The 25364-nt window shown below is 36.6% G+C and overlaps 1 protein-coding gene across 1 annotated transcript in view; it reads left to right on the plus strand.

The window, feature by feature from the left end:
* Nucleotides 1-25364, plus strand: part of LOC150086905 (uncharacterized) — a 152366-nt gene that overhangs the window by 82136 nt on the left and 44866 nt on the right. Inside the window, exons 10-12 of the mRNA XM_090372316.1 lie at nucleotides 2316-2497; nucleotides 7403-8034; nucleotides 10063-10270. Of these exons, the coding sequence (XP_090228442.1) occupies nucleotides 2316-2497; nucleotides 7403-8034; nucleotides 10063-10270 (1022 nt within the window). The remainder of the gene's footprint in view (nucleotides 1-2315; nucleotides 2498-7402; nucleotides 8035-10062; nucleotides 10271-25364) is intronic.

Below are 25364 nucleotides of genomic sequence, written 5' to 3' on the forward strand. Positions count from 1 at the left end.
AGTCGACAATTTCAATATCCCATCGGGGATCAAGATTGTGCTGTTCAACCCAATAATGCTCGGTGACTGCGGAGTGTTCAAAATTAGCGGTTCGCAGAGCCACCTCATGCTCAGCAACCTGGTCTTTCAATCTTCTACCAGACTCACCTACATAACATCCCCCCCACAATCCAGACATGTAATGTGGTATACAGAACCACTCCATAGGAAAGGAGGAACAAGTGTTTTCACCTTAGAAATAATTTCCTCCCCGGAAGTTGCATGCATTGTATATGATGGAGAAGCAAAATCCTAATAAGACGTTCTGATATGCCCGGATAATAGGAGATGTAGGCAGTAGAGATAAATTCATTGACACGAGGAGGGTTAGATTGCGTTACGTTGACGATATCTTCACAATTGTCCCCCAGGGATTGGAATCTTGACTGCTGCAATATCTCAATTCCCTGTCGCCTGTCATTTAGTTTATGATTGAACTAGAGGTTGATAATACTCTTCCTTTTTTTGGATGTGTTGGTCCAACACGTGGATTCACATTTAGTAACTTCCGTTTTTAGGAAGCCAATGTTCGCAGGCCAATTTACCAATTATGGGTCTGTGCACGCCCCTGGTCATTTGTGTAGCACTGCTTGCACTTTATTTTCCCTCACTTAGATACACTAGTTCAACTGGTGACAGGCAATTGGAGATTTCTAAAATTAGGGCAGAGCTTTCAAATTGCGGCTATCCACCTCATGTTCTAGATAGATGTGAGATTCAAGCTCACGAATTTGTAATACAATCTAACCCTCCTCGCGTCAATGAATTTAACTCTGCCACTCCAGCTCGATAGATTTTGACAAATTTATTATTTGGGGTACTTAGTGAAATTTATCAATTATGTGTAATTTTGGCCCTTGTTGAACAACTTTAACTAACACTTTATGTGAATGTAGTCTGTTTGTTCTTACTTTAATCCTGACATAAACAAATACCCATAGTTGTTGAAAGTGCTTGTTGACCAGATGTCAAAGTACCACTGTATTTGTCAGCAGCTGACCAATAAGAAGGCTCGTCATCCACTTTTTTTTGTATCATATGGATTAAAGTAAGGGGAATAGATTATCCAGTTTAGTTAAATAGTTATTTTGAAATGCTGAAAAGGTTAAAGTTTCACTGGTCCATAGGGAATAGATTGGTGAAACTGGAATATTGACTGACACCAGTCTGTGGGCCATTAAAAAAAACTATATTCTTATAGTGTATAAATTTATGATACATAGTTAATTTTTACATTTTTAATTAAAAGAAAACAATTTTAAGATTTTAAATTTTTTTTTTTTTTTTTTTTTTTTTTAATTTTGCCAAATCCAATCCCTCCCTTCCCCTCCAAAAGAGAACCTGTTTTTTGGTATAAGCTTGGATAGTACATTTTCCTTGACCTTCATTTCCTTATCTAACCTATTATTTGAAAATATTTTAGATTACTTTATAAAACAACATGCAGATAAGTGAATGAAATTATGCTTGCAGAACTAGAAAATGTTTATAGTAGTAGTAGCAGTGGTGGCTAATGATGATGATGCAAGCAAGCTTATGCAGCATCACCAAAAAAAAAAAAAAAAAAACCACTTCCTATATACTTGTCCATCTCCTTTAGGAGTGTGTATAGTTCTTCCTTGATTTATTCAAACTATGCACATCTACAACAATGGATGAAGTTTGTTTCAATAATCGAATTCCTGCTGGCTGAAGGCAAGTTTCCGCACATCTATCTTGCAACCATTCTTTCTCAATTTGAATTTATGCCCACTCTTGAGTAGTCTTAGCAAGAGCAAGAATTCCATCAGCCATTCCATCATCCATCGAAAGCCTTAAACATCTCAATCAGATCTCCTTGTAGGTGCCTAGTCTCCAAACACTGCAATTTGCAAGACTGAAGCCTTTCCTGATAAGTGTATTCTTTTGTTTCCCTTGCTAATCTCATTGCTCTTCTCTGCACCAGTTCCAACAGATCTACATCCTTCCTAAAATGAGGTTTCCAGACCTGTATGCAGTACACAAGGTATGACCTTTGAATTGCCTTATGCAACGATAGAATCACCTCCTTATCAATGAGAGTTCCTATATAAAAAAAAATTTCCAAGGCTGCATATCTAGAGATGTTCAGAAAAATTAAACTTTATAGACAAAAATAAACTAATTGTTATAATTAATAATTTATTTATTGTTATTGCACTAGTATGTTTTTAATAAACTTCAGAATCATTTAAAGACTACAAATATACTTTGTATTGTTGCATATTGTTTACTACATTTTATTGCTTGGTTTTCAGATTCTAGCATGCATACCAGTGGGACGAAAAATGCTAGCATTAGAGGCAATTCAAAATACTCTAGAGAAACAAGAAAACCTGTGTCATCAGAAATTAACATTGAAGGACACAGAAAATATCAGTTTTCATCACCCCCACAACGCCTACAAACTCAAAGTAGAGTTAACATTAAAGTTGAAAAGGTATAGTTTTAATGTCCTCAGTTCTTAAAAATAGTTGGTGAAAAAAAAGTAAACTTTTCTTAATTTTTGCTTAAAGAATAGTTTTTTTTGCTGTTAAAGGATATGAATAATTATGTTATATATTTGAATCGCAAAACTTTCAAGACAAAGTTTTACATTATAATGGGGAGTTTCCTTTAAAAACTATAGAGTATATAGGTCATAGAGTAAACCTGGAATAAGTCACTGGAGGAACTCTTCCCCCCCCCCCCCAGGACTGGCTAACTGCAGCCTTGATTGAAGAGGAGACTTTAGAAATTCCTCCAGTTGTTGAGAATTGTACCAAACCTTTCCAAATGAGTAGCGAAGAGGATGTATCATTCCAAACAGCCATGGAGGACTCTTCCTACAAACCGAAAAGCCTGCTTCATTACACAGAATCTACAAGTATGCAATAGTATAAACTAAGGTGATTATTTTGCATAAAGCATGAGACTACACATAAGATTCACTAGTGAATGGGTTAGCACCATTGTACCATGTTTTGTTCATAGTGAACTGCCGAAGTAGATAAATTGGCATCGTGTTAATTGTATCTCATATTATGAATACCTTTACAATAAGTTTCCATGGTATTGCACTACCTCGAATAAGTAATACTTCACCATTGGAGAAGGCTGTTACTTATTCTCGGCGGATACCACCACCCAGATAGCACCATTTCCAACATGAAAATCCACAACAGGTAATCGCAGGTATTCAACATGAGATTTCACAATAGGTAATCACAGGTATTCAACATGAGATTTCACAACAGGTAATCACAATATGAGATACAATTAAAACGATGCCAATTTATCTACTTCAGTAGTTCACTATGAACAAAACATAGTGCAATGGCACTAACTCATTTATGTAATATACTAATGTCTCAAAGTCTTAAGTTCCCTTACTGCTATTTGACCAACTCATTTCTTAGCATGGAAATAAAAAACTAATGACCTTCATCAATTTCTCTCACAAACAGTTTTTGTTACTTTTTAAAATTTAAGCAAAGGATGAAAAAAAAATATTATGAAAGCTACAGATAATACATTGTCTAATGGTTGCATGAAGATAATGTATAATGAAACTCTTGGAAAGATAAACAAAAGCAAGTTTGTATTGTGCTTTTTAAAGTACATCTGTATGTTATGTTTTTCAAATATGGATTACTGAATTTAAAAAAAAAAATCACTTTCCCACATTATCTATTCATTCCCTCCCATAATTTGTGTAGTTCTTAAATTTTTTTCAAACTATTGATTTATACAATGCCAAATAGACGATTGTTCTAACAGTTAACTACCTGTGGCAAAGCAAATTTCTGCACATCTGTCCTGCAACCATTCTTCCCCAATTTAAATTCATGCCCTGTTATGTGCATTGTCAGAACAAAAGTAAGGATTTCATCAACATCTAGCTTAATCAATTCAAAAAACCTTAAACATGTCAATCAGATCTTCTTTTGGGTGTCTAGTTTCCACAGTACAATTTGCAAGACTGAAGCCTTTCTTGGTATGAGTATTCTTTTGTTCCCTGCACCTGTATCAGTAAATCCACACCCTTCTTAAATTGAGGCTTCCAGATGTTTTTGCAATACCCAAGATGTGGCCTTACCATCGCTTTATACATTGCAATGATTACCTCCTTATCACTGCTGGCAAAATTCCTGCATATCATTGACAAAATGATAGCTGTCCCTGTGAGCTGCCCTAACAGCCTGTTTACACTTCTCAGAGAAATTTATCTGACTGAAAAATTACTTCCAGGTCTTTTTCCTACTCGACTACCTTCATTGTGGTACCACAGAATTGGAACACTAATCTGTAATTCCTTCTACCAGTACCTTGGATTTGTTAGTTTTAAAATTTCAATTGCCACCTCTCATCTCATCTGCTAATTTTTCTAGATCTTGTTGCAGTAGCTCACCCTGATTACTGTCATTAACCACCCTGCTAACCTTTGTATCACCTGCAAACTTAGACAGTGAGCTTGATATGTCTTAAACAATAACACTAATATTGAAAACAGCATGGGCCCGGCACTCACTGAACCCCGAGGTACTCCACTGATAACATTAGTCCAAGTAGAGTAGTGCTCATTGATAACCACACTGCCTTTTCATACTCTGATTTCCCTTTATTGGTAGAAGTAAATTGACTCTTATTGCTACTATTCCAGTTTGTACAGCAGTCTTTCATGTGGAACAGTAGCAAAAGCTTTTCTGAAATCTAACTTTTTGATTTAAAAATAATTTTTTTATTCAGTTCCTTTGTTACTTTATCATAGTATCCAATCAGTTTGATCAGCCAAGGTTGCCCTTTAACAAATCAATGCTGTGGCTGCAGTATAACTGCATTCCTGTCTAGATGGTCCTACATTACTTCTTCAACCGGTGACTCCATTATTTTTCCTGGAACAGAAATCAAGCTTACAGCTCTGTAATTACTCACTTCACCCTTTGTCCTGCCTTTGAATTAAGGAAATATTTGCACATCTCCAATCCAAGAATGCTCTTATAATGATGGCTAAGGGTTTGCATACCTCTTTTGCTGCTTATTTTAATATAACTGGATAGATGCCATCAGCCCCAGGTGCCTTATTTATGTTTAGCCCAATTTCTCTTCCACTTTCATCTCGGTCATCAAAAAATAATTCAATTCTCGGTTATAACTCAGGCACTTCTGATATTTCCATCCTTAAAAACTTCTTTGCAGGTGAATGTAGATGCAAAATATTTATTCCGTTTCTGAGCAACCTGAACAGGTTTATCAGTAATTATGCCATTCAAATCTAGTGGACCAATTTCCCTCTAGTGTTAATGTAAGCAAAGAATTCTTTGCATTTTTAGCCAAAGACTTCTCAAAGTCTGCCTTAGCTTGCCTAACCCCCTTAATGAGCTGATTGCAGCCTAATTTGTACTTTCTGTTGGTTCCTGCTAATTTATAATCATTCCTTGCATTTTTCTTCACTGTCATTAGTTTCATCAATGTTCATCTGACATCACAGGTATTTAGGTCTAAACTTCAAAAAATATCTCTGAGTTGGTACAAAAAGCTTAGTCCTTCTATGACTACTTCCTACATGCTTCCCATTTAGAATTTGCAGTTAGTAACATCATCAGTTTGTCCCTCTGAAGGGAATTTAAAAATTATCTACAATCACTATAGTTGCCTTTACAAAAGCAATATCTCATCTTGCATAAACATCTGATTGTTCCCAAGATGCTGAAATGCAAAGAGCAACATTAGAAAGTGCATTTGGAAGTACTGCTATAATTTATATGAAGCATATGGAAGTACTGCTTGACAGAGATATCCACACAATCACTCCCACTATGGCTACCCTTTTCGTGAAGATGATGGCAAGATTCTCTTGTCCATCTTGCCTGTTCATAAGCTTCATCTGAAAACATGATGTTGTGTAACACTGCATTTCTTCCTCAGCTTAAGTAGCAAGTTGAAGCTTTCTCTGATTATCATTTTTGGAAATACATAGCACTATAATAATGTATGGGAACATTTTGAATCCAACTAAAGCATACCGAGATATTCCGATTCCACAGGCTGCTGCTTTTCTTGTTGACTTTCCTGGACTATCCTAAATTGTAACTCAGAGGGCACTTCAACATTGTTTGGAGAATGAACACTGGCCATGTGAGCTCATTTTTGTTCCTTTACCAGCTTTATTCTTCAACTGTTGAAGAATAGTGTGTGTTTTTTGTAGGTTCTCAATGTTTTCAAAAAAAAAAAAAAAAAAAATGCTGAAAAATTTCTGTGTGCAGTAGTTATACTCTTTATTTCAGTGAAAAAACACTTCAGCTTTCTGCTCAATTATGAAGTGCAACTTCACTTCTCTGCATTTTTGCTTATTTATGGGAGCATGCTGGATTCATGAGCATGTAAAGTGCTGCAACGTATTGCCACTCTCTAGAAAAGTTTCCAGGAACTACTGCAGTCTACCACAAACATTAAACAAAATTCAACTAATAGTTCAGTTTCAATTAAGGTTATAAATGGACCCATCCGTACAAAAACATATGTTTCTTCCTGTTCCAACTGAGCTAATGATTATCAGAATCTATCATGCTTAATATGTCATTGTTTCCCAGATGCTGTTTGTTGTTGCTTGTTTGTTATTTGGTTTTTAGGAGCATTAGAAACTAAGGCCATATTGCTCCCTGATATGCGGTGGTCATTCCCTGAACTTTCCGCATCCTCTGTATTTGGTGGTGACAGGCTCGAACCCCGGTCTAATCAAGAAGTGTGTGTGCTACGCACTGTTGCTCCTTCCCATCTGTTTTCCAGATGCACTGTACAGTTGTAGTATATTAAATATTTTTGCAGCTTAAATTCATTTAGAATTATCTAACAAATTTCATAAATCTTAGGTCTGTGTATTGGCTCCTGTTCAACCAAGGGGCTCAGTTGAAAACTTTATAGCTGCTGTGTCAGATAACTTGTTTTTTGCTGTTTGTTAGCATACTTCATAGTTGAGTAAAACATAGTGTTAGATCTTCAATGTATCTCTGTCTGTCTTATTAAAATAAATATATATCACTTCCTTTTGTTGATTATATGGCCTTTTGTAATATTCTTGGGGTTCGTGCATTTGGAATTCAGCATTATCTTCTATATACAACATCACTGGCATCTGCTTTTTGCTGAATTTTCATATATTCTTGAATATTATGACCATTTTTTGAAGCCAGTGTTTCTTTATAAGTAAGGTAAAGCAGATGTCTTAATTTTTATACATTCTGTAAAATGTCCCCTATAATATTTAAATTTCTAACATGCTTAAATTGGATGCAGAGTTGTTAATCAATATTAATTTTTGCATTCACTGTATCAAATCTAATAAATGTTTGCTCTGTTTTATCAGAAAAATATAATGAAGACATTCTCCAGAGGAGCAAATATGGAAAATGATTTTCTCTCCAAAGATTTTCCAGAAGAAAAGAAAAACAGTGAAGAAATTACTGTAGGCATGTTAACAGCAGAAGGAGATGTTTCTCTTGATTACTTAAACAAAAAACAAACAAAAGAAACTGAATATGAAGACAATTTGACTACTGCTATGAAGAAACCTCTGATGAACACCAAACGGAGTGAATCTGAATGTGAAGGGTGGGATGGCAGTGAACTAGTTGTAGTTGGTCAAAAGATAAAAACATATGACATAGAAGAAATGCCCAGTGAAGTAAAATTGAGGCTGGAAGGAAATAAAAGTATTAAAAGATGTAATTCTCCACCAGCAGTAGAAGTATGGCTACATCCTGTGGGTAAAAGTAATAATAAAATTTCTAAAGAACCCAGTAACAAAAATAAAATGGGATTTGTTAAGCTTTCAGTAGACCCAACAAATGAAGAAAAAGCTAGCATTATCAATAATGTCGAGAACAAACAAGATAACTTTTTTCAGAAAACAACTATATCCCATCTTTCGCAAAAGCCTAATGAACATGTGATACAGGAAAAGGATCATGCTATAAACCAAGATTCCTCTTGTGAAAGGTAAGAACTGAACTTAACATTACTAACAATCATTATATTAAATCACTTTTGTGTGTGTTATATGGCACCTATATCATTTGTCACTGAGGCACATTCATTGAGACCCATAAATTAGAGCAAGGCATTATGAATGAAAAAGCTAAGCTGTCAGATTCCAAGGTAAGCAGGCAAAAAGAACTAAACAATCCAGTTGGTGTGCATCCTGCTAGAGAACAAAAAAAAATTATGATAAGTTATGCAGATAAATGCAGTCATGCTTGTAGGGACATAAAAATCACCAAAAACGGTATAAAGACAGGAAGATATAGGTTAGACACCAGTGGACTGTCTTCACCTAATTAACTCCAATGTAATAATTTCAAGTGAAGATCAGAAGAACTTTGAATCCTTTGAAGGTGAACCCTGTAGTAAATAAATATAACTCCCTACCTGTATAGGGAGGGACAGTCATTTATAAAAAGCTTGGCAGCATGAAAAATCATTACTAATGACCATTTTGATAAATCATGTCTCAGAGATTTCAAGGGCATTCATCCTTGGTATGCAGGTAGTATGGTTATAGTTGAAAGCTAATTCAAGAGTAGACACAGTTTTTTTCATGCTTTGAAGAGTGATTTTTTTTTTTTTTTTTTTTTTTTTTTCATGAGGGTGCCAGAGGGAGTTGTTGTGGAACATCTTTGTGGTTAGAGACATAGTGGCAAAGGAGAGTAGATGGATCTAGATCTAGTAGAACTGAGTTTAGTCCTCTTTTGTTAGCTGAGGCAAAAGTCTGAAATTACCTGTTCCTGCCTTTCATAGAGATATCAGTTAACACTAACTGAAAGAACAGATATCTATTGCTTTTAGTTTAGAGTTGATTACCGGTTGTTGACGCTTTGATGTATGGCATCTTGCATCATTAGCTGATGCAAGATGAGGCAAGTCCCATGACACAGTTTCCTGTTTTCCAAAAATATGTTTGGTTTTTTTCTTCTGATTGATTTAATTAGTAATTTTTTATATTTTGAACATTGCATGAGGAGGGATATCAATACAGATAATAAAGTAGTGTACAACCAGAAAATGTAATTAATAGTAAATTGGCCCTCCTTGAGTATGGATGATGCTGGCAGTCCACCTTATATTCATCCCATTGTGGCATAGCTATTCTTAGTGATTTTAAGTGATTGAAAACTCACTCCGTAAGACTACATTCATCAAGTTTCTTAGATTCATTAGCAGCTGTTGTCAATTTCTAGATGATCCCCAAGTTTTCAACCATATGATGTCAACACTACAACAGGAAGTTGGTTCACACAATTCTTTGGTATGCTTAAGAGTTGACAGACCCCTATAGAATAATGAAAGGATCATAATGTGCCATTACCATGTTGTCCATTACCAGACCACCACTAGAGGTGCAGATAGGGAGCACAGTACACAACTGGCCTGTTACTTTGTGAAGTCTTATTCCAAACCAATATTCATATGTCAGTGGTAAAGAACATAACAATACCTGGAGGCACATGCCATCTGAGTGACATACAAAAACTTTTTTCATCTGCACAAAATGCAATCTTTCAAAGAATACACATTTATAGAGAATAGACTGATGCAGTATGAGATGCCGATGCTCTGTAAAATAACAACAGTAAAAAACTAAACCTGTCAGTAGTTTTAGCCCCTTGGTGTAAGAGTTATTTAATATAAACTCAAAACAACATCTTCTGTTATCAATGGTTGATCTTTACAGTAACAGTACACAAAGAACACAAATTAATTGCACAAACAAAAATTTAGATCAGATATAGCTTTCATAAAATTCCAGTGTTAACAACTTTATTAATATTATGCCAATAATATTTTTTTGAAAAAAAAAATAATATAAAAAATTGCATATAAAATGACATTTTCACAATATGAGGAATTAATTATTCGTATTAAGTAAACCCCTCGGGTTATTTATTATTTTATACTTTACAGTATTTGTAACTATGCATGTTAAGATAAGAATGTATTTAAATTGCAATACTGTTGCTGTAATTTCAGATATCCAAATACAAGCCATTATTTAGTTGAAGATGTAACAGAGTCATATGAAGCAAAATTATTATCAGAAATTCAAGGCAATGAAGAGGGAGAAGGTGAAATGGAGAATGTAATTCCATCCGTCCTTGCTGAAAACAAAGTATTATATGAACAGGCTAACGTTGACCTTTCAGATGAAGATACATCATCAATCTCGCAGTCAAAACTTGTAAGTTAATAATGCATAAGGGGTAAAAAAAGTCTAGCTAAAAATTGTTACATACAATGCAATTTTTGAATTTACGCTCTAAAATCTTAGGTATAGAAAAGTAAGGAATGTGAAAAAAAAAGAAAAGAGGTTTCTTCAATCTTATTATTTCAGTATTGATTTGGATATAATTTTTTTTGTAAATATTGCTGAAATTTATAATGCTGAACAGAAAAATTAATAATGATAATATTCCTTTATTATGATTAGTTGCATAAAATATATGCGATGTATATAAAAATATTTGCATTCTGAGACAGCCAAGGACAGTTTACAGGGATGAAAAATTCCACCTGAAAATTGTTACATATAATGCAGTATTTGAATTTACATTATAAAATGTACCTTAAGCATAGAAAAGTAATGAATGTAAAAAAGAAGAAAAAAAAAAGCACAATCTTTGTTTTTTTTTTTTTTTTTTTTTTTTTTTTTTTTTTTTTTTTCTCTCCAAGAGTTTAAATGTAATATAATTTTTTGGAATTTTCTACAAAGCAATTGACCAGATATCTAGGAAATCTTATTCCTCAACAAGCAGCCTTAAATGGGAAAGTACAGTAGGCCCTCGATTTAACGGACCCCGATTTAATGGACTTTCGGATTTAATGGACAAAAAATTTCTGTCCTAAAGGAAAAATTTAGAACCTGTTTATATCTGATAGCGTCGCACATCTGTCTGATGTGCAATGCTATCAGATAGATTTGCTGAAAATTCCTTCAAATGAAATAATGGCTGTTTTACTGCTAGATAATGACCTGCTCACCCTAATGCTGAGAGGTTAGTTAGCAGGGATGGGAGAATTAAATGTGTTTTTCTGCCTCCCATCACTACTTCACTGATACAGCCAATGGATCAGGTGTAATTGTTGCATGTAAGCGGTTGTATAAGAAGTTTTTGGAAGAAGTGACGGTTGTTTTGGAAGAAACAGAAGACAGAAGAAGATACAAGAGGCACTAGGACACTGCAAAATTTACATGCATAGAACATCAGATCTGCTATCTTCAACTTAGCAGCTGCATGGAAAGATATGAAGATCACTACCTTGGCCAATGCTTGGAAGAAGTTGTTGTACAACTTAGAACCTGAAATGGACTTTGAGGGAGTTTAGGCGTCTGATTTTCGGGACCCTCTTCTGAGGGCGGTAACAAAAATGTAACTGAGAATGATGTGGAACAGTGGCTCGAAAATGAAGAAGGTGATCCGCGCTATCAAATTTTTTCTGAGGGAGAGATTGCAGAAAATGTTTTTCATGGCGAACAAGATGATGATGACAAAGATGAAGAATCAGTTGCACCTCATCCTAAATTGTTTGTTATAAGACAACAGATGGATGACATCTTACATTATATTGAATCATCATCAGACCCTGATGTGCTTCCTTATTATGAAAATTTTACAGAATTTCGAGCTACGGTAATAAGGAAGCAGTACCAAGCTGTAAGGCAACTGAAGCTTGATGATTTCTTCAAGATCACTTCATCAATTGGACCTGTTTTACCAGAACCCTCTACTAGCAAGGAATTAACACTTCTCCCTCCATATGACAGTTGTTTCAGACTCTGAAAATTGTGATTCTTTCAATTAAGTTAATATTAATATTGAATATTATGTATCTTTTTTTTAACATTTTTGTATGTTTTTTATTCAATGGAGTTTAAGAATTTTAAAGTATTTTTTCTCTCTAAAATGGATTTAAATGAAAAAACTAATGTTCACATTGAGGACAACTTTGTGTGAGCTTTAAGGGGGGAAAAAAAAGTGGTGGAAACACTCAATTAGTTACATTGTATAGTTTTTGACGTGTTTCATTAAAATAAAGTTTGGTTTCTGTCGTAAATTTATTTTTATATTTTTAACAGATGTTTTAGTATAAATTACTAAATGTACATTATCATAAAATTTTATTCATACTTATACATTCTGTACATTGTAAGTTCGTTATTAATACATGTTTTTAAAATACATTTGATTTAACAGACTTTTGGCAGTAGCAGGCATCCCTTCCCCCAATTAGTCCGTTAAATTGAGGGCCTCCTGTAATTCTGAGTGCCTTGTTTATGGGAGATTTCACTCATTAATTGGAAATCAGGGACTGATAACTTGACTTGCAGGTTAAATTTTTCAAATTGGCTTGATGAATATTATTTTTGTCAACTTGTCAGAAAAAGGGCAAGGGGACAAATATTCCTGATCTGATCATCATCGGTGATCTGGTTAATATCACAAATGGCACTTCATAAACTGTTAGTGGTGAGGGACCATTGTGTCCTGAATTGAATGATGATTAACGAGATTTGTGTAGTAAAGGATAAGGGCAAGGGTTTTAATTTGAAGAAAGAGGATTCTTATTATCTGTCAACTAAGATGAAATATACATGAGGGAAAGTAGAATTGAATTATGGGGAACTTTCAAGGCATTCCTCATTGAAGCTATAAGTGCATTCATTCAATTTAGGAAGTACTGTGCTAAGTCGATGTTAAGCTGGATGAAATAGGATTTATTTAGAACAGAAAAGTATCATGGAATAGTTACAGAGAAATGGGAGACTCAGATTTGTATAATAATTATAACTTTATTTGTAACAAAATTATATATGGGGTTAAATGGATAAAATTGAGTATGAGGAATCACTAGCTAAAAGTGCCAAGAATAGGAAATAACAAGTTTTATTCATATTCATCTATTTATATGTAAATATGAAGAAAAGAATGAACCAGATGGGACCTCTGCCAAGTGGAAATGGGGCAATCATAGGTAATCCATCAATGTGGCCAGTATGCTGAATAGGTAATTTTCATTGATCTTCACATTTAAGACTCTTTTGGGCTAGGGGGATATTGTATATCTGAGTACTGTAGGAGACATAACACTGATAATATTAAAGAACCTAATGGAAAAACTATTAACTGAATAAGGGTTCCTGGTACCAATGGTATTTATCCAGTCACATAAAAGGAAGCTCTGAATGAGCCTATTCTTAGTAGCAGTCCTTGAGGTTGTCACAGACATTCTCTCAGATATGCCAGACAAGCTGTACTTGCTACCTGGGAGTCTAAAACGCTGATGGAACTGATATTCGGGTGACACTCAAGTCAAGTGGACCCAATTTCGGCGAAGTCCGGACGGTCTGTGACAGCCAAATCCTCTGCTTGCACCTTCACGATGGTGGGACTGTTAGTAATCCTGGGTATAACCTCCATGCACAAGCACATGGTGGGTGACCACCCAGGTGTGAACCAACGTAAGCAGGGGTCGAGGTGTGGCGCCCACACCACATGGAGGAATGCCACCCCTCTATGTTACCAGGCAGTACTAGGTAGTAGATGACTCTCATCAACCGGTGAAATACCACCACTTTGCTTATTGGAGGCTTGAAGTGGTGGAACCCATGTTTAGTCTCTAGAGCTAAGTTCCGGTCAACCCTTCCCTATCTCTTCCATCATGCAGTATGATTGATGACTTTTGAGGTTATGATGAACGTCGTGGCGAGATCCAATATTCCTTACATTTCAAGGGTACAGCTCTAAAACGGTTTTCGCAGGCCGGCCGCTAGTTAGTACACCGGACCGAACCTATTGGTAACTCTCTAGGAGGCTTCCGGATCAGCTAGTGTATAATCTTGCTACCTCTACTCTGCCAGATAGTGACTGGCGGGAGTCCGAGTAGTGTGTATGCGGGGAGCATTGTCGAGGCCACGTTATGTCAAGGATCTGGGTATATTCTTACCACATGTACGCCATATCCAAAAATTTCATTACTTCATACAGCATGTCCCACCCACTTTTTCTTACTATTGAATACACCATGAATTGTCAAACTAATAGAACAAGCTTATCTGCAAAAAGATCTAAACCTCCCAAGGACTTCCTAATTCATTTCACAAATATACGTGGTCTCAATTCTAATCTCAACGATGTCCATTGCCACTTGCAGTCTGCCAAACCACATGTACTTTTTCTGACAGAATCTCAGTTATCGGTTGATTCAACTACTGCTCATCTCAGATGCCCAAATTATTTGCTGTATGATTCCTTTCGCCTCAAAGGTGGTACTTGTGCATATGTCCGTTCTGATATTCCCTGTCAGAGACTTGGCAATTTGGAATCTCCTCTCTTTGATCTTCTCTGGCTTAAAATCTCTCTACCTCATTCTGTCAAATTCATTTGTTCTCTACCGTTCTCCCAACTCCAATAATCACTTGGAGCTCTTCGACTTCCTCTCGTTGCAACTTGACTTTCTCCAGTCCAACTTTCCTAACAGTGAGGTAATTTTCCTTGGTGATTTTGATGTTCACAACTCCAGCTGGCTTCCGTTTTCTAGTCACACCGACCCAGCAGGTCGAGATGCTGAGGCTTTTGCAATTACTAATGACCTAGCACAGATTGTTCATTTACCTACAAGAGTACCGGACAATCCGAATCATACAGCCAATACGCTTGATCATTTTCTCACAAACAACCCTTCTAAGTACACGGTCGAAGTGAGAGGTCCTTTAGGCACTTCAGATCACAACTTGGTGATTGTCTCTTCTCCAATGGAGCCTTTATCTCATGGCTATTCCCAACCTCGTGTTGTTTGGCATTACAAGAATGCAAAATGGGATGACCTGCGAGTCTTCTTTTCCTTGGTCGGATTACTGTTTCAAAACTCCTGATGTCAACGTTTGCCCAGATCGTGTCAGTGAAATTATTCTTGCAGGAATGGAATCCTTTATCCCACACTCCACTTTAAAATCTCGTCCTTTATCGAAACCTTGGTTTTCCAATAAATGTGCTAAGGCTGTTCAAGAGAAGAATGTTGCATATCGTAATTGGCTTGTTTCTAATTCTTCAGTTTCATTTTCTGCCTACACCAAAGCTCGCAACAATTGTAAAGCAGTTATTAATCAGTCCAAACTAGAGTTTGAACAGGCTAAGAGTAGAAAACTTGCTTCTTGCCCTAATGGTAGCCGAGCTTTCTGGTCTCTTGCCAAAGCTATTGGCTGCAACTTTTGCCCATCTCTGCTTCCACCTCTGTCCAAACCAGATGGTTCTGTTGTCACTTCAGCCAAGGATAAAGCTGACCTGCTAGCATCCCATTTTTCTTCCAGCTCGTGTATTAATGAACTTGGTAAAACACCCCCCACCATTCCCAACACGGTCCATTCAATGCCTCCTGTGGTCGCCGACCGGGCTAGCAGAGTGGGTAAAGTACCTGCCCGGCAACCCAAAGGTCGCGGGTTCGATTCCCGCCTCGGGCTTGGATCAAAGTACTGCAAAAACCTTTGGAGGTGCAATATGGCCACAGAAGCCGATGCGCCAACAACTACCAAATCAAAAAAAAAAAAAAAATCCTGTGGTCTTCCGTCAAAAGGATATCAGAAGGATTTTGATGAATCTTGATGCTAAGAAAGCTCCAGGTCCTGATGGTATTTCTCCACTTGTTCTGAAAATCTGTGCTCCTGAACTTACTTCTATTTTTTGCCGCCTTTTTTCACTTTCTTATTCCAAAGGTGTTTTTCCTTCTGCTTGGAAATTTGCTCATATCCAGCCAGTTCCTAAAAAGGGTGACAAATCCCTCCCATCCAATTATCGTCCCATTGCAATTACTTCTACTCTTTCTAAAGTAATGGAGAAATCAATTAACTGCCAACTCTTAAACTACCTAGAAACCTTCCGTCTGATCAACAATCACCAGTATGGATTCCGTCAGTTTCGATCCACTGGTGATATCCTGGCTTATGTTACCCATTTATGGACTACTTCAATGGAAAGGTTTGGTGAAACACAAGTAGTTGCTCTTGACATCTCAAAGGCTTTCAATCGTATTTGGCATAAAGGTCTTCTAAACAAGCTTCCATCTTATGGTTTGCCAACTGTTTTTAGTAATTGGTTATCCAGTTTTCTCTCTGATTGCTCACTGAGGGTGATGGTAGATGGCTCTCTGTCTTCTAACTTCTCCACTAATGCCGGTGTCCCCCAAGGTTCAGTTCTTTCCCCCACTCTTTTCCTCTTGTATATCAATGACCTTCTTCCATTGACTGGAAATCCTATCCATAGTTTTGCCGATGATAGCACATTGCATTCAACTTTCCGTTTTGAGAAATCGTGTCCTGCTCAATCAGCTTCAACTTCTCGAAAATCTGCTACCAATTCCTTAAATGCCAATCTTCAGGTAATTCTCCAGTGGGGCAAAGACAACTTAGTTGATTTCAACCCTTCTAAAACTCAGTCTTGTCTTATATCTCGCAAAAAGGATTCTTCTGCTCCTATGCTTATCTTTAGTGACACTCCAATTTCTAGGCAAAAGGATATATCTCTTTTGGGGATTATCCTGACTTCTAATCTCTCTTGGCAGAAGCACATTACAAATATTGCTTCCTCTGCATCTAAAAAACTTGGTTTTCTCTTTCGCTCTCGCCGTTACGTTTCTTCCAAACAGCTGCTCACTCTGTATAAATCGCAAATCTGCCCTGCCATGGAATATTGTTCCCACATTTGGGGTGGTGTCCCCAAAACCTCTCTCAGGCTTCTTGATTCCATTCAGAAGAGGGCAGTTAGGTTAATTAATGATTCATCTCTAACAGAGTCTCTCCACTCGCTTTCTCATAGACGTACTGTTTCTGCTGCATGCCTCTTCTACAGATACTTCCATGGGCACTGTTCTTCTGAATTGGCTTCTATAATTCCCGCTCTCTCTTTCAAAACAGTCCGAACACGTGCCGCCACCAGCCAACATCCATTTACTCTCCAACTTCAAACCCACAGAACCAACTTTTCATCTTCCTCATTTATTCATTCAACTGCCGTTTTCTGGAACAACCTTCCTTCATACGTATTTCCTGAAAATTACAATCTACAGAAGTTCAAGTCCAATGTCAACAAATATCTTCTTTCGTCTTCTCAACCTCCAACCCAAGCACGGTACTAAGTACTATAGGTTCTAATACCTCTCGTGTTTGGGGTTCACATAATAAAAAAAAAAAAAAAAAAAAAAAGCAGTGTATAGACTCAATCTTGCAATGTGCATGCCTGTGGCTGCATGATGTTTTCAATCTGAGGATCCAAACATACAATACTCACTGCTTCTCTGCCTGGAAACTAAGGTTTCTGTTATGTTTTTGTATTTTGCATTTCCATTTTAGCATTCATCTTAAATTTGGTTCTCTGTTGGATCAGCAATAATCAATATGTACACAGTGTTACAATTATTCAGTACACATGATCTAACCATAAAATCCAAATTATAAATTTAACCCATTAAAGTTAAATAATCATAATTATTATGCATGTATACTTATGTATTATTGCTTGTATAATGATTTTCGAGCCCGTCACCATCAAATACGGAGGAATGCAGAAAGGTCAGGGAATGACCACCGCATATCCCGGAGCAATATGGCCTTAGTTGCTAATGCTCCTAAAAACCAAATAACTAACTAAAATGATTATTATAGATGCAGAGATCTGCATATTGTTGTCTTTTTCTCTCTATCCTAATGGTTGAGCCTTGTAAAAGTAATTGAGATTGGATAGTATAGTAATATTGTGTGTGTGTGTGTGTGTGTGTGTGTGTGTGTGTGTGTGTGTGTGTGTGTGTGTGTGTGTGTGTGTAGGCCAAAAAACAATTGTTGCAGAATCATTGCATTTCAAATATTAAAAATCAATGCATTATGCCATAACTGACAAATAATTTAATCGGTATGATTAAATTATTTGTCAATAGACTTGCATAATGGTGGCCTTTATGCGTGAAGATGAATGCCTCATTGCAAAAAGGCTATCATTGTTTGATTGCTTCTTGTCCAATAATTTTGGCAAGAGAGCATTCTGGTCTCTTGCCAAAGCTGCTGGCCACATCTTCTATCCATCTATACGTCCACCTCTGTTACAACCTAATGGTTCTATTGCATATTCAGCTAAAGATAAGGTGGACTTACTTAGCATCCTCCTTTCATCCTAAGTTTTTTATCAACCACTTCATACCATATCCACTAAACACCACTCAGTTTCTCCCATGTTCTTCCAAAGAAAGAATGTTAGAACTCTGAACAATCTGGTGTCAAGAATGCTTGAGATCCTAATCAGAATATGATTGAGATCCTAATCAAGAATATTTGCTGATGCTATCGAGGCAGTGTTAGGTGGGTTGGAAAACTGCTACCTTGGGGGGGGGGATTCACAGAATAATAGATTAATGGTAGCCACAGGCAGAGGTGGAAGTGATTCTTGCACTGTTTCTATTGGAATGAGCAGCAGCAGCCTGCAAAGCGAGATACTGGGGATTTCAAGGGCTGCTGGGAGTCATCATGGAACAAGTAAATACTTGGATTGTGTTAGAGTAACTAAGGGTAAGAATAGGTGTATGTATACTTGCATGTACACCAATGCTAGGAGTATAGTAAATAAATTTGATGAACTTGAAGTGCTGGTCAAGACATCAAAAGCAAATACTGTTGGGATATCAAAGACGTGGTGCCACACAGATATAAGCAGTGCAGAATTGGAATTTGGAGAGTATAACCCAAATGTATGAACAGACAGGAAGGGAGGAGGGGTTATGCTGTTAGTTAAGAAACACATAAAATCTAAGGGAGTACATCCTCCAATTGACATTGGTGGACAATGCAATGTTGAGTCAGTGTGGTGTAACATAAGCACTGGGAAAGAGAAAATGAGAGTAGGTGTGTTTTATAAGCCTAATGAATCTGATGAGTATAATGAGCAGTTGTGCAGAGAAATAGAGTAGGCCAGTAAATCAGATTGTGTTATAATGGGGGATTTTAACTTCTCGGATATTGTGGGTTGGTCACTCACACACTAACAAGACTTTTGTGGATTTATTGGATGACTGTTTTCTTCAGCAACATATCTGAGAGGCAACCAGAGGGAGTAATACTCTTGATCTGTCAGCAGTGATTCTTCATGCGTTAAGAATCTGCAGATAAAGGAACCATGAGGTGGCAGTGATCACAGTGTACTGATATGGGATTTACTTAAAGATGTAACTACCATCAGGGGGTAGGGGGAAGGGTTTTTGCTTTCTTAAAGGTGACTACAGTGGTCTCAGAGAGTTTTTAAATTCTATACAATGGGATCAACTGATGATGTTACCAATGTTGAATTCTAAATGGGAGGCCTTCAAAGAATTAATCTTGGAGGGTACTAGGTTTTTCATACCAACTAAGAAATACTGTTCAAGGTCTGATATCCATTCATCTGATATCCATTTATGAATTAATTCGGCTCGTGGCAGAAAAGAAAAATGCATGGGATGCATATAAATTATCAGGCGACACAGAAGCCTATGGCAGATATAAGCTAGTCTGTAATCAAGTCACAAACAAGGTTAGGCAAACGAAGACTGATTACGAGAAATTTTTGGCAAAGGATGCAAGAGTTCTTTACTTATGTAAACACTAGAAGGAAAGGGATGAATCAGATTGGTCCACTTAACATAGATGGTTTGACTATTGATGATCATGCTCAGGTAGCTGATAAATTGAATGAGTATTTTGCATCTACATTTACACATGAGGAGTTATTAAGGGAGGAAAATGCCAGACAGTTTATCAAACTGTAATGGTGTGCTTAATAATTTTATAATAACTGAGAGCAAAATGGAAGAGAAATTGTTGAAGTTAAACGTAAGAAAGGCACCTGGGGTGGATGGATCTATCCAGTTATATTAAAGGAGGCAGCAAAGGAAGTAAACAAACCCTTAGCCATAATTATGAAAGCTTCCTTGGACTCTGAGGAGGTCCCCATGGACTGGAGATGTGCAAATGTGTCCCTAATTCACAAAGGGGATCAGAGGGTGACACAATTAATTACAGACCTGTTAGTTTGACTTCTGTTCTAGGGAAAATAATGGAGTCACTAGTTAAGAAAGTGGTGCAGGATCATTTAGACTGCAGTTTAGACACAGCATGGGTTTGTTAAGGGGAAGTCTTGTCTGACAAATTTGATTGCTATGATGTGGTGAAAAAGGAATTGGATGCAAAGAATAATTTTGATATCATATACTTGGATTTTAGGAAAGCTTTTGATGCTGTGGCACATGGAAGGCTATTGTACATATTGGAGCAGCATGGCATTAAGGGCAAGTTGCTACAATATATAAAAGGATGGTTGAGTGGGAGAAGACAGAGTGGTTATCAATGGACACTGCTCTTCATGGACTAATGTTATTAATGGAGTCTCCTAGGGTTTGGTGTTGGGCCCATTGTCGTTTTCGGTATTTATCAATGATATTGATGAAGGTATATCACGGTTAATGTCTAAGTTTGCAGATGATACAAAAGTTGGCAGGGTTGTTAATGACAGTAATGATAGTACGCTACTGCAACAGGACCTGGAAAAGTTGAGCAGATGGGCTGAGAGGTGGCAACTGAAGTTTAACATTGACAAATGTAAAGTACTGCATATGGGTAGCAGTAACTCCAGAGTACTGTATCAATTGGGTGGTACTACACTCAGGGTAGTGGAGAATGAAAAGGATCTGGAGGTAATTGTGCAGTCAGATATGAAGTTTTCTGAACAGTGCAAAAGGGCTGCAAGAGTAGCTCATGGCATCTTGTCAATGATATACAGGAATTTTGCCAGCAGAGATAAGGGGATGATTGCCCCCTTGTATAAGGCAATGGTCAGGCCACACATTGAGTACTGTATGCAGGTCTGGAGGCCTCATTTTAGGAAGGATGTAGAGCTGCTGGAACGAATACAGAGAAGTGCAACAAGATTGATGGGTGGAACAAAAGGTTGGTGTTACCAAAAAAGGCTTAAGTTCTGCAAATTACAGCTTCTAGAGACTAGGCACCTGCGAGGTGATCTAATTGAGGTATATAAGGTCTTGAATGGATTGAACACGATCAATGATGGGATTCTTCCTCTTACTCAGATTACTCACTTGTGGGGGGGCATAAATTCAAATCGAGGAAAGACAATTGTAGAATTTATGTGCAGAAATTTGTCTTGGTGGTTGATAGTTGGAACAAACTTCCATCTGTGGTAGTAGAAGTCAGCAACTTAAATAAGTTCAAGGCAGAACTAGACAAACATTTGGAGTGAATGGATGGGTGAAATGGGAAGGGTGGGTTTTTTTTTTTTTTTTTTTTTTTTTTGGCTGATGCTACATAAGCTTGCTTTCTTGTATCATATGCCCTGCTAATGCTAAAGATAAGGTAGACTTGCTAGCATCCTACTTTTATCCTAAATTTTTTATCAACTACCTCCTACCATATCCAGTACGCACCACTCAGTCTCTCCCCTGTTCATCCAATAGAAAGGATGTTAGAAGAATTTTGAACAGTCTGATGCCAAGAATGCTTGATATCCTAATGGCATTTCTTCCCTTGTTCTCAAAAACTGTGCTCCTGTTCTGTGTCACCTTTTTTTGGCTTTTTATTATTTAACTGATGGTTTATCCTTCTACTTAAAAATCTGCTCATATCTAACTAATATCTAAAAAGGGTGACAAGTCTCTTCTGTATAATTAGTACCCAACACACTTACTTCTACCCTTTCTAAAGTAATGGAGAAATCTGTCATCTGCCAACTCTCAAGCAATCTTAACCTTCTGTCTGATCAATGATCACCAATATGAATTCCATCAGTGTCAATCCACTGATGATATATTGGTTTATGTTACTCATTCTTGGATAAATTAAATGGAATTTATCCAAGAATGAGTGATATGTTGTGTGTCCACCAATCAAATGCCTCAGAAGTGTCAATTCTTGACACTTCTAAGGCATTTTGATTCGTTTGTCACAGAAGGTATTTAAAACAACTCCCATCTTGTGGGTTGATCACTCTTTTGACTACTCCAAAATTCAGTTCTTTCTCTGACTCTCTTCCTCTCATGATTCTATGACCTTCCACTGACTGAAATCCTGTCCATAGGTTTTGCTGATGAAAGCTATATATATTCACTATATGTTCACTTTCCAGTTTGAGAACTTTGTCCTGCACAAATGGCCTCAATTTCTCAAAGCTCCACCACCAATTCTTTCTACCAATTCAGATCTCCAGGTAATTTTCCAATGGGACAAAGAAGATTTAGTTAACTTGAATGTTTCTAAAGAGTCCCGTCTTATTTCTAAAAAAAAAAAAAAAGTGTACTGCTCCTATGGTCATCTTTGATGACACATTTCTAGACAAGATCACACATCTCTATTAGCGCTTACACTGACTTATATTGCTTGCATAAGCACTTCACAAGTATTCCTGCCTGTGTATCAGAAAAAGCTGTGTTTAATTTTTTGCTCTCTGTGTTACTTTTCTTCCTAAATAACTACTCACTCTGTAAAAATCTCAAATTCACTCCACCATGGATGGAATATTGTTACCATGTTTTGTGTTAAAACATCTCTCAAGCTTTTAGACTTCATCCAGAAGAAGGCAGTCAGATTAATTGTGGACCCATTACTTGCAAAGTCTCTCCACTCCCTCTCAAATAGACATTCAGATTCTATTGTAGGCCTTTTCTGTAGATACTTCCATAGGTACTGTTTTTCTGAATTGGCATCTGTAATTCCCTCACTCTCTTCCAAATCAGTCTGAATACATGTCACAACCAGTCAGCATCCATTCACTGTCCTGCTTCAAACTCACAGAACCAACTTTTCCTATTCCTCATTTATCCTTCTACTTCTGTTTGTAGAAATTCAAATCTAATGTCAGCAACTAGCTTCTGTCTTCTCAGCCTGCAACCTGTGCATGATACTGAGTACTATAGGTTTTAATATCTTTTGTATTTGGGACTTTCTTTAAAAAAAAAAAAAAAAACTGGTAAAGTTGGTAGTATGTGGCTGGGCATATTCCTTTTAGGACTTAGCATTATCCATATTTTTCCAAAAATGGGCTGTCTGCTCTCCATAAGCACGAGAATTGTTTTCAAATCATATCTTTGACTGCACAAACCATTATACCAAGAGTTTCTGATATGTTTCCTTCATAAAGTCTTCTCTCTCTCAGGATGAGAGAAAATGGGACTTGGTAGAGTGTGTTTAGTGTCAGACGGCACCAGTGGTTTTCCCCATCTCTGCATAGTATACATTTTTATTGTGAAATAGAACACTGTCAATGCCAGAGGTTTAAAGGTGTATGGATTTTGTTCACATATGTGTAGTGTTGTTCCTCTTGTCATTTAGCCACTGGGCCCTTAATGGGACCCAATGTTGCCCCACTCCCTCCCATGGAGGCAGACCAGGTACACCAGTATTATAATTATTTATTCTGGCAGGTCCTGCTACCTAATTTTTTGAGATTTCAGTGACAAGGACCTAAAAAAAAAAAAAAAAAAAAAGTAGGGGAACGCTGAAGTTGGAAAAGCCAAAAACTAGTGATGGCAGTTAATCTGGCATGTTTAAATTTAGATGTGTGGGGCATTCGCTTGCATATAGATAGAGTGGGGGGTAGACTGAAGACTTGGGGGGGGAACTGGGCGGGAAGAGGTCTATACATACATTCTGATGAACTGTAGACACCTGTAGTTCAACTTATCTAGCAATGTCATGGAATCACATTCTACCCTCTATTAGTCAAACTAGATGCAAATTGATATCTGTCATCTCTCAAAGTCCATCAGTTGGACTTATGCAGCAGTTTTGTCATCTTAACATTATTCTAGGAATATAATAAGTTTATAACTTTTAATGTAGAAATATTGAATCAAATTCACTGAAAATTTAATTATTTATTCCTATAATATCTCTTAACATTATCACTTTTAGTCAAAATCGAGTTACTTTTTCACTGTGTTCTGGCTTCCTTTTCCTTTAGTCTAAATGAAAACACCTTATGATACTCAGTTGTTAATATAAATTCTCTGCTGGATTAAAGAGATTATAGCAATTTAAAAACAAAATTTTCAATTTAAAATTTATTATTTATATATATATATATATATATATATATATAGTTAGATAGTATGAATCAGAGTTGAAATACTCAATATGTTCTACGTTGATAATAATATTAGTAAATTAATAAGAGGAGTTTACCTCAATATAGTACGTGGAACACTTCCGTATGATACCCTCCAGAAATTAAAACGGAAAAAACGAAAAAATCGATAACTTACCGGTACATTAAAGTAAAATATAAATAATCAATTTAACACAATTCAAATCAATTCAAAACCACCCATGGAGTTTTGAATTGATTTGAATTGTGTTAAATTGATTATTTAATTATTTATATTTTACTTTAATGTACCGGTAAGTTATCGATTTTTTTCGTTTTTTCCGTTTTAATTTCTGGAGGGTATCATACAGAAGTGTTCCACGTACTATATTGAGGTAAACTCCTCTTATTAATTTACTAATATATATATAGTATATTACACTACACTACACTACAAGTATTAGTGTTAGCAAACAGTAGCGAATATACATGCATATGTATATATTTCATATTAGCAGTGGCAAATGATGCTAGAAAGCAAGCATATATAGTATCAGCCAAAAAATAAAATAAAATAGATAAAATAAAAATCCCATCATCTGTTCATCCCCTCCAATAGTTTGTCTAGTTCTGCTTTGAATCTGTTCAAACTACCCACTCTACAACAATAGATACTTTATGTCCCCCTCATATGTAGCCTGAGCAAGAGATAGGATTCCAACAGCATTAAGCATACTGAATCCATTCAGAGTCTTGAATACCTCAATCAGATCTCCTTTCAGTTGCCTCATCTCCAAATGCTGAAACTTGCAGAATGGAAGCCTTTCTGGTAAGACTGTGCTTTTATTCCCCTTACTAATCTCATTGCCCTTCTCCAAAAGATCCATATCCTTCCTAAAATGAGGTCTCCAGACCTATATGCAGTACTCGAGATAGATGTGACCAGACCATTGCCATTATATGACTATAATGGGATAATTACATTTTTATCCCTGCTGGCAAAATTTCTGTATATCATTGAGAAAACCTCATGAGCTGTCCTGGCAGCCTGTCTGCACTGCTCGGAGAACTTAATATCTGACTGCACGTTTCTCCCCTCATCCTTTTCTTTCTTCTCTGCCTTGAGTATGGTAGAACATAGATTTGTATGTTAATCTAGGATTACTGCTA

This window comes from Mastigoproctus giganteus, chromosome 4 (assembly GCF_048544385.1).
Source record: "Mastigoproctus giganteus isolate SK-2022 chromosome 4, ASM4854438v1, whole genome shotgun sequence".
Lineage (NCBI taxonomy): Eukaryota > Metazoa > Arthropoda > Arachnida > Uropygi > Thelyphonidae > Mastigoproctus > Mastigoproctus giganteus.